The sequence below is a fragment of the Quercus lobata genome, chromosome 6 (assembly GCF_001633185.2).
Source record: "Quercus lobata isolate SW786 chromosome 6, ValleyOak3.0 Primary Assembly, whole genome shotgun sequence".
Taxonomy (NCBI): Eukaryota; Viridiplantae; Streptophyta; class Magnoliopsida; order Fagales; family Fagaceae; genus Quercus; species Quercus lobata.
In genome coordinates this window covers 31,536,414-31,547,621 of record NC_044909.1, presented here as the reverse complement: position 1 = coordinate 31,547,621, position 11,208 = coordinate 31,536,414, and the positions used below count along the sequence as shown (strand labels likewise).

General features: G+C 31.5%; 1 protein-coding gene across 1 annotated transcript; it reads left to right on the top strand.

The window, feature by feature from the left end:
- Positions 1-403: 403 nt before the first annotated feature.
- Positions 404-7,291, top strand: LOC115994110 (probable WRKY transcription factor 13). The gene is made up of 3 exons (XM_031118140.1): positions 404-1,057; positions 1,178-1,405; positions 6,799-7,291. The coding sequence occupies exons 1-3, from the start codon at positions 759-761 to the stop codon at positions 6,968-6,970; spliced, it is 699 nt and encodes a 232-aa protein (XP_030974000.1). The 5' UTR covers positions 404-758; the 3' UTR covers positions 6,971-7,291.
- The last annotated feature ends 3,917 nt before the right edge of the window (positions 7,292-11,208 follow it).

Sequence of the window (11,208 nt, the reverse complement as noted above, 5' to 3'; positions counted from 1 at the left end):
CTATTATTGTGCACTCATCTGTTTTCACTTTTATCCTTGGAGCCGTCTAGGTAACAAGTGGTAGCACAGGTTTTTTGTGCACTTAAATGTAAATGACTATTATATATATAAGAAAGCACTAAAATTCTGACCAAAAAAGAAAAAAAAGAAAAGGAAAACACTAAAATTACTATAAATTTTAGATTATAAATTTTCAAATTTCATTTTGGTAATTTGTACAAATTAATATACATGTCAACCAAACCCTCTACTGCTCAACCATTTGTCGTGTATTGTTGACCTTCATACAATAGTGAAATTCCACTACCCCCTGAGACACGGACTTTCCATGCTTTTGAGGTCAAATAGTAACATGTGTAGCACTATATCACTTTAAAATCCAACACCAACTTTTTAGTTGAATTTTGAAGTCTTTGCAGTATTTTCTTTCTTTAATTTCAAGGTGGATTCTGGTTTCTATTTCTTTTAAATTTGATCTTCAGCTACTCTTCCTCTCTTTTGTTTATATGAGAATTCAAGAGGCTCTTGTACACAGAGAAAGAGAGAGAGAGAGAAAACAAGAAGGGAAAGTGGTGGTTGGTCATATTTATAGGTATTTGGGTACCTTCATATCTTAGTAATTCTATTTTTCTATCTATCCTAGAAGTTTGAGAGACCCTCGTGCTTTGAATCTAGCACTGCTTGATCTCCTATAAAAGGAACCAAGCACCTTTATATTTGATCTTCCACACTCTTCAAAGAGAGAGAGAGATATATATATGTCAGCCACGTCTCAAACCATGCTCAACCAAGGTCTCTTTGAGGATCAAGAAGTGCCTACACAAATGGGATATTATCCTTTCTCTTCCAACTTGACCTTACCAGCTCCTATAGGATGCCACCAATCTCTCAAAGTCTTCACAAATACCCTACCTCCTTCACTTGCCTCTGATGCACCTTCCACTAATCTCAATGGAACCCTACTCACATCTCCCACTACTAAGCACAGAGAAGACACCACTTGTGATTTTGGAGGACCCCAACTCCTTTCCTTGCACAGATCCAGCACAAACCTATGGTAAAAGTTACAAATCTTTCTTATATTGAATCATGTAATGCTATCTTACTATTCCTTTATAATATTTTCATGCAACCCTTTTCCTCTAAAATGAATTGTGCATGGTTTTAATGATTTTAGGGCATGGAACGGAGACGTGGGTGAGTGCTTAAGCACCAAGAGAGGAGCAGGTGGAGATGACAATCATCTTGGGGTTTCTACCTTGAAGATGAAGAAGATAAAGGCAAGGAGGAAGGTAAGGGAGCCTCGGTTTTGCTTCAAGACCATGAGTGATGTAGATGTATTAGATGATGGTTACAAGTGGAGGAAATATGGACAAAAAGTGGTAAAGAACACCCAGCATCCCAGGTTAGACAAATCAAAATCCACACTTTTCTTTTGTGCTCTAATAAACTTTTTGAAGAAAAAGTTTATATCTCATTCGATTTTAGCTCTCATGAACCAGAGCAGGGTTTTCTAAATTTCATTGAAGTGAATAGGATCGTATATATTTACATGCATGCTAAGTTCCCTCTCGATCTCATCATTATTGTTCTCATAATTATTGTTAAACTTTAAAGTTTACATACTTGGTGCAGGAGATTTCGATGTGTAAACATGTTTTGAGCAATATGATTAAAGGGTAAAATATTTTTAAAGGCAATGAACTGAAATAATTAATTATTAGCTTGAAAAGAGATGTAATCACAACGGATCAAGAGATTAACAAATAATAATCGGGCCATCATCAATATAATGGAAGAACAATTAACACTAAATCACTTCAGATTTTGGGGTTTAACACACTAATGACAATTTTTGCTCTCATTTTTTCCTTTTTGAGTTTGACTGTGTTTACTTAAGCAATAAATCAAATATAGAAAATCATGATTGAAAGTACGAAATGACAGTTAGTGGTTACAAAAGAGCACAATATAGCATGCATAAACATTCATAATTATAGATATATGTGTATATGTTTGCACATACACCAGTACGTATGTAAATTATTCTATAAATGTTGTACTCTCGGTTCTAGAAAGAATATTGACCAACCGTTTCACTCAAAAACAAAGGAGGTATACAGTTCTGTCTGACTACTTCCTCATTGCCTTCAAATTCAATGTTCTGGGCTCCTTGGTACTTCTAGCCAGGCTAGGATATCCCCTAAATTTCCATCACATTTTTCCCCCCTTGATTCACGGGTCATTCTTTTTTTATGGAAGTTGATAGCTTTACCCACCCAGGAGCGTCAGATTCATATTATACATTAATAATGTAAGGATGTTTATGAATAATAATAGACCAAAATTAATTTAGTCAATAAATTATTAGTACGCTCAGAATATAATAATGTGATACTCAATCCTCTTATATGAATAATATATTTTATCATGAATTTAATTAATGAAACCTATTATCATATTTTGAAAAGGACAAAAAGAGACCCGATACATACAAACACAAGGAAGAAGGATTTTAACATAAAAACACACCACAAATTCTATTTAAACTGTGACTACTTTTAAAAGAACGTGATGATAGATTATATTGCACACAACACTATGAGACCCTATATCATATTAGAATAAGGAGTAGTACTATGTCATTTTATTCTAGGTGAATCTAATAATTTTCCCTAAGAGCCTTGTTGCAGCTTTGTTGAGTGACACTGTCCAGTTTTACGTAAGAGGGAGACAGTTTATATCTCTACATGTTGAAAGCAAAAAAATTAATAAAGTAAATCCCTAAAATTATGCCAAATATTGATGTGATATATTCTTCTTACTCAAGGAAATAGGTAAATATTGAGTACTTACCATAATAAATTAAAGATAATGCTTTTTGTTTTCTTTAAATTACAACTACATATAAATATTACAAAAAGTAATAGTAATATTTTGTGATGAATAAATAATTATATATATATATATATTTATTTATATTTATACTTCCTCTATCTCATTTTGTTGATCTTGTTTAGAAGATCCAACTTTTTACATGAATATTATTTAAGCTAGAAAAATCATTTAACATCATGATATATGACTAAAATTTATACGGCTACCTTAGCCCAAGGAAACAAAAAATGACCCACTAAAAAGAAGCTTTTGGCTCCAAAGACTGCTCATCTTTTCACAAAGCTTTTCTAAGTCTTTGCCATGTGCTTGATAAAAAATTATTTTGTACTTTTGAAATATAGAAATATAGAAACATGAGGCTCCTCCCTCTTCTCTTACAAGTGATGGATATTTCTCTATTATTATATGATTGGAAGGATTATTATGTTGTTTTACTCTCATAATATTAATATTGAATAATTACTGGTGGCTGATAGGAGGGGTTAGAAACATTTTTATATATAAATTAAGGGCCCGTTAGGTAATGTTGTTCTAGTAACGTTGTTTGTATTTTTTAAAAATATGTATAGGTAAAAAAGTATGTGAAAATACGTATAATGTTATTTAAACACTGAAAACTGTTGTTCAAAATACACTACCAAACACCCCTAAGTTGTTTGATTATAAAAGCATATATATATATATATATATATATAGCTGGGTTGTGTTCTGCAAAGAATGTGGCTCATGAGCAATGGCGTGCCAATTCCTTTATTGACTTGTTACCAATGCTAGAAAAGAATCCTACTTTCTTACAAAGTCAAGGAAAATAATTTCTGGTAAATGATTTCACCTCTGAATAGCTATGTCCCGTGAAATAATACACCTTGTCTGTTTTCTAGTTCATATTTTCTAACAATGATTATTGGGTTCGAGAGAAAATAGTTCTGTATGTCTCTCTCAGTCTCTTTCCCTCTCTCTTTTTTGTTGCAAAATTATTTAATGTCAAAAGCAGACTTTCCCCAGTCCTGGGTTTAGGGTTTTTAGTTTTTACTGTTAGAAGGTAAAATTTTGACCTTTTGAATGTGGGTTAACGTTAGTGATTTTATGACTTTGATATGAATCATATGATCAAACTTTACGCCGGCCTGTTTTACCATGGTTGTCCTTACCTTTTAAAGTTGATGGCTTGCTGAGTTAAAGTTGATGGCACTTGCGAGTTGTGAAAAAGACCAAATTTTAAATTTGGCAGCCTTGGGTCTCGAGTCTAGGAGATTCTTTTAAATTATTATTATTAGCTTAATTATAATATATGTGTTTTTACCACTTTTTAAAATCTTTTTTTTTTATAACTATAATTTTATTATAGGTAAAATTTAGATTCAATTTCTTAATTGTTATACGTTTAAGGACTTCAGTTAAGTCCAACCAACTAGGTGATTATATTTATGAATTTAGTAAAAATAGTATTATCTATTATAAGTACAATTAAATTAAATTTTGACTATCTTTGTTAAAAATCTTATAATTCAATTGAAACTTTTTAGTGTTTTCAATAAAGATATTAAGAATTCAAATCTCTCATTTCAAACTATCAATGTATTAAAAAAAAAAAAAAATCAACCATGTATTTCACTTAAGAACCTAAATGATAGAACTAAGATATTGTACTTAAATTTTAATTTATATTTTCTTTCACTGAAATAACAAATTAAGTTGAAAAAAAAAAAAAAAAACTATTTCAAACCCACACAAGTCTGTCATACACGTACAGTTGGACTAATCTCAATTGTTCAACAAATTTTTAACGTCCTTGATGATAGCATTGGACTACATTAAACTCAAGTTACTTCTTTATCACTGAAAAATAGTTGGTTGTTAACTCTAAGGGATAATAAATTCAGTGGGTTCATGCATTATATAATAGAGTTCATTTATTCTGATCTCTATGTTGTACTCTCCTCTTGGACCACAAATTACTTAAAAATAAAATATGTCTTTTCAATGGTGTTGTATAGTCCAAGTCATAAATGTTGGATATAAATTTTGTTTGAAAAGATAAATAGGGTGGGGTTAATGTTTAATACTTTATCTTTGGGGCCAATATGAATGTGTATGTAGACAATGTTGGAATATAGCACACAATCTTTGACGTGAAAATATATCAGGTACAAAATTTCACAACATTTTAACAATAAACATATATAAATTGTGGTGAGTTTAGATATAATCTTTTTTATATATATATTTGACTTATGATTGGTTGAAAGTTGAAACTTTTCAACTTTGTGCAAATATTATAAGATTTTATTGTAGCCATAAAATTCGTCTCGGTCAAAACTTTATGTTGCTAGCTTGCGACCCTGGAAACGAAAAAAAAGTATAGGTTCATGGTGGTCATGGTGAGCAATGTATGAATAATAATTGCGAATAAGTTCCTGGGATTCTTAAATGATCAGTACATCCTAACAAAGTAGTAACCAGGGACCCAGCAATATACAGTACTAATATGTGTAGGTCCCGTAATTCAAGTGAGATTGTCTTGAAACTAGGAGTAATAAGATGTGCAAGGCCCTCTAAATTCTAAGTTCTAACCCATAGCACAAAATTTAATTCCATCAAACTTATAAGTTCTTAACATATATCTTAAGCAAATTCTCAGCAAAAAAAATCAAAAAAAATCTTAAGCAAATTAGAATTAATCCTAGAATGTGTTATATAATAGGAAACTAGCGTGGTTTATCAATCCCGTAACATGCAACCTTGTCTAAAGCTGGTGCAATGATAAAATGGGATAGTCTGACTAAACATTACTACTGATTAATTTCTGTTTGTAGGGATGGATTTTAACTGACCCTAAAGTTTTAAGACTAAAAAAACTTAGTAGTAGTAATTGTTGTTGTATGGATGGATTTGCATTTCCAGTTATAATTTTTCCATTCTATTCTCAGTCTTTCTAGAAAAATGATCAATTCAATCATTCAACGCTAATTTCATCACTTAATTAATTTTAGTGTTGTTATATATATGGAAAAGATGAATTTTTAGAAATTCTTTAAAAAAAATTATGTCTTTTTCATTCTACTTCTAACCAATCAAATCAAATAGGCACATCATGTCATCACACGGTGTAGTTTATCTAGTTTTAACTTGGGTGAACCACACCGAAAATTACTATTATTAAATAATTTGATAGAGGGGGTAGGCCAATAGAACACACTAGGCGTAATGATCATGAAGAACGGTGAGCTTGTGAAATGGTCGTGCATGCTTGATCTTAATGTTCCTGCATTGATTCAAGGAAAAGAAAATCAAACTCGTGGCCCATACACAGTGACAACCGACAATAATACCATCTTGAGTTTCTAAATAAATAAAAAACCTTTCTTAGTCACTCCAAAATCTACGTATCTTAAGATAGAAAAATGTATTTCATTTATCGGATATATATATTTTATAACGTGTAAGTTCTATACGTTGTGAAAAGAAAAATGCATATATTTGATTCATGAAATAATTATTGCTTAAAATACAGCTCTATGAATTAAAATGATTCCCATTCATAGTTCATTTTGTCTAGGGTTATAAGACTCACTATTTTACTTGCTATATAAGTATGTTGGGGTGAGGCTACACATAGTTTCATCTTCTCGGATCATCTTCTTAGACCATAATATCTTCCACACATATAAACTAAAGCACCATAACACGTACACCACTGCATGCATGCTGTAGCTATTAGCTAACATATTACATATCTGCCTTCAATTTCCTTCAAAGTTCAAAAATGTCATGGCCTTCAAAACCTTATTGATACCATATTCTCACTCTCAAACACACATGCATCTCAGTGCTATAGCTCACATCAAAGCAAGATCTTGAACCATTAACACTTACCTATGACTTTATCGATGCATGCAGGAGCTACTATCGTTGCACACAGGATAATTGTCGCGTAAAGAAACGTGTGGAGCGATTAGCAGAAGATCCAAGGATGGTGATTACAACCTACGAAGGGAGGCACATACATTCTCCTTCACATGATATGGAGGACTCACAAACTCCATCCCAGCTAAACAATTTCTTCTGGTAGTAAGATACTAATATGCTCAAACAGTGGTCTTTCTTATCCTCCACACTAGTGCTTTTGTATGAGCTTTACGGAATATTATTAGGTAGTACCGGAGCAATGGTTCAAGTTCTTACAATGGAGGTGAGACTCACAAGTGGGACCTACCCCCAATGTGAGAGTTCGGAGCATTGCTCCAAGACTACCAAATAATTACTGAGTTTTACTGTGCCTTTGTTAGTGGTGGGGACTTGGAAAATAAAACAGTAATGTGTGTAAAATGGCCATGTTTGTTGGGTCCCTACTCTATTGCATTATAAATAAAAACTTTCTTCTCAATGATCATAGCATGAGTTATCAGGTTCTGTACATATATGGATAATGGATAGACGTCTCTAAGGCGCTTATCCTATGGGTGAATGAGATTAGGATTCTCTGATTTTTAGGATAACCTATCATGGATTTTCTAGCATCTAGTTATTAATTTTAAAGTATATTGAATTTTGCTTTGTCATCAACAACATCATCTAAACAAAGATAGACCATTATCATATTGGTATCTAAATTATTGGTAACTTGACAAAATCCAATCCACTAGTTTCAAACTAGATGGATAGAATTTTAAAATTTTCATAATGGAGGTTTTTTATAGATCTTAAGTGGAGTTGGAAACTAAGAAAACGATACTCTTTATTTTACTTGGAATTATCCTAAGAATTACAGGAGATTGTGTGTGTAGCTATGATGGAAAGTAAACTTTTTGGCCAAATCCAAACAGCTATGTATGTCTGAACCTTTACTTTTGAATTTGTTCTTGTTCTTGTTCTTTTACTTTTTCCAATTTTTCAGGGAGAAAAATGGTTAATCTAATAAAGATTTGTCCAATTCCATTTCACATTTTTGTTGCATCTTCTCCAGGAAAGTGATATTTGGTGTATTAACACAAAAGGATGATAAGAGGGGCCAGAAAAAGTTGAGTTGAAAATAATCAAATATATAAGGCTGCCCTATTTTTTTTTTTTTTGGGTGGGATATTATAGCTAGATAATGAAGGCACCCTAATGTTCATTTCCTTTCAGGCAGGCCATTTGCACAAGTCTTTGTCCCAAACATTTCACATAATAATGTGAGACAGGAGCCATATATATATCCTCTCCATATCCTTGGTGTGAATATATATATAAGATGGACCATGTGTTTAGTCCTACAAAATGATTAGTCCGGTTCTAAGCACCACAGAGCGTACTGTGAAAAAAGTTGAAGCGACAAGGTGTCTGGTGAGATGGGAATGTAGGGATTACATTGGGTCCTACTGTGAAAAAAGTTAAAGGGGTTTTTGTTTTTTTGTTTTTGTTTTTTTGTGTGTGAATCCCACCCTTGTATTAATTTAAGGCTTTTCAAACGGGCAAAAATAAATTGCCATCTAAATATGCAATGCAAACATCCGTCCACATAGTTTTGGAGTTAGCTCATATTTGTTATTGGATCATTGGCCAAATGACTTAATTTATGTGCTAAAGGAGTAGAATAAAGTAAGCGAAGCAGAGCACAATTAGTCAAATGGCTTAATTTATGTGCTAAAGGAGTAGAATAAAGTGAGCGAAGCAAAGTACAATTAGTGAAATGGAACGGAGTGAAATATTTCCGCTCACTTTAGTGAACATAAGCTTATAATTGAATCACATAAATTATGTGTTGATTTTGGTTTTCTCTTTTTTGTTTTATTTTATTTTATTTTATTTTATTTTTAATCTTGCTAAACTGGTTCTTCTATTCCTTCACAATAGTTAGTGTAAGTTTAGATTAGGCATTTTTTTTTCCATTAGTTTAGTAGTGTATTTGCTTATTTATAATTTTTTGAAACTTCACTTTCCTATCGCTTATTTCGTTCTCAAAGCCTCTTTCTCCTATATAAATATATAAAATTATTAATAGTCAAAACTCAAAGAAAATTCAATTGGATTTTAATTAGATTCTCAATTTTGTGCTATATGTCCATTTAATTTTTAATTTTATACCAAGTGGATTATTGAGTGTAAAAATTGAAGAGTCCAAATCCAAATAAATTCTAAATTGAATTTCAATTAGAGTCTAATTTTTCACCGTATGTCCATCTAAGTTTTTAATTTTTGTGGCAAGTGAATTATTAGGTAAAAAAACTAAAGAATCTAAAATCAATTAAATTCTAATTCATATATGTGTGTGCGTATAATATGAGAAACTATTACATATTTTAGAAATGTATGGTTTAAAATGAGTGTAAGCTAATACCATGTATAATTTGAACCGTATAATTGTAATTATTTTTAATTATACCTATGGATATACACGAGGCTACACATTAATGCTTATAACATAAGAGAAAGACACGTTTGTACTACTATCGTCTAAGTTTTAGGTGTGAATGTCAATTGACAGAGTAGTGAATTCATGGAAGACTCAATCTCATCCAGCCATTAACTAAAACTGTTGTTAGAAATCAACACTTGTTAGCGACGCCCATATATAACACTCAATTTACTTTCGCTGTTTGTCATTATTTTTCTGCACAGTATAGAAAGAGTGACTCTTATTTATAATCTCTACTTGGTGCATGCTTGTTTTACATTTATCATTTTGGGCCTTTAATGGGCCGCATAAATGATTGGTTTTATTATATAGGGCTGACTTGAAGCCTTCCTTCTAGATAAGATAAAATGGTTCTATAGTGGCCTAGTAGTAAACAGCCCAAAATCCTTAGATCTACTTGGTCTTCTCTATCTCTAGACTGCCCCATCTTAGTGGTATAATGGGCCTATAATTGTAGAAGAAAAAAAAAGTGAAGAAAACTCACCCGTCACTATAGTCATCTTCCATTTATATGGGTTTTGGTCTTTTAAAGGGACTTGAACATGTTAATTCACACTCAGTGAAAAAAAAAAAAAAAAAAATTCTTTCTCTCTTTTTTTTGGGTGAAATTTATTAATTCTTTCTATTCCGGTTCATTTCACCGTAATTGACTTCTTTTTTTTATTTTTCTTTTTAATTACAATTTTCATTTATAAGCTCCCAAACATGATATTAATTATTAACTCGGTTTTTTTATTAGTATAGAATTTGACCATGTTTTCTTTTTTTGACTGAAAAGGTAGAATTTGACCATGTTTTCACAAGAAGTTGTGTGAGCCAATAGTCTATATTTAGGAGGTTATTACGATCAATCCCTGTTATAAGAAATAGAATAAGCAAAAATAACATTATATGAATGTTTTGGTTAAAATAATTAAATAACTAATCAACATATGATTTCAAAACTAATACATATAAAGATCTTATAGTTTCAAATAGAATGATTTCTATGATCTCATTAGTGCATTAGTAATAACAAAAATGCAAAGTCCTATAATAAATTTGGCCATATACGATTAAAAACTGATCAAATCAACAACTGATCAACATCTCAGTTTAAAATGAAGAAAATGGGTGTTGTTATGATGCTTAGCTTGAAATAAAATTGATTTCAAAGATTAATTGTACCATATAGACCAATTAAATTGATCAAGCTTAACAACTTGACAACTGTTTTCTAATGAAACATTTCAAATGGTTTATTAATTGAAGTCAATCCCTTCAGTAAACCCTAATTGTTGAAACTTTTTTGTAGCCGACTCCAACTACGCATGAAAATTCTTTCAAGAGCCATATATATAGATATAGAAAGACTTTAATCAGTAAAAATCAATTCCATTTCATGATTTTCCCCTTTTTCTGTATCTAGACCCTGTCCAACCCAATATGCTTGGATGATGAAGCATGTCAACAAACTAAATTCATGTATTTGACACCTCGTCCCCAAAATAAATAAACAAGAATCTTACTTCCAATGTTGGATCGAACTGGATTATATATTTAAAGGGGGAGAGACTGAGACTGAGAGAGAATATAAATGCTAGTGTGTGGAGGTGAATGAATTGAACGCAAGTCAGTATTATTAAATTTGGCACACGTAAGGAGAGGCCATTAATTAGTATCAATAGGTATTTGTTAAAGACCTAGTCGCTAGCATTGCATGAATATATATGTCATATTGCTCAATGTTTATATTAAGTAGTAGTTGTATATCTATGCATGCATCGAAGATTTATACAAGCATATTCGTCACGTACTTGCATTAAATTGAAATAAGCAAATTCGATATAAAAATCCATGACATGGTATTAGCAGCTAGGGGCATTTATTTATTATATATATATGCCATCTTTCAGTTCGCACACGTTTGGCCT

What these genes read in the sequence shown, in the direction of transcription:
- LOC115994110 (XM_031118140.1), top strand. Translation starts at nt 759, where the DNA reads ATGTCAGCCACGTCTCAAACCATGCTCAACCAAGGTCTCTTTGAGGAT. An exon ending in AGATCCAGCACAAACCTATG is followed by an intron (nt 1,058 to 1,177) that starts GTAAAAGTTACA and finishes TAATGATTTTAG; the next exon opens with GGCATGGAACGGAGACGTGG. An exon ending in AAGAACACCCAGCATCCCAG is followed by an intron (nt 1,406 to 6,798) that starts GTTAGACAAATC and finishes CGATGCATGCAG; the next exon opens with GAGCTACTATCGTTGCACAC.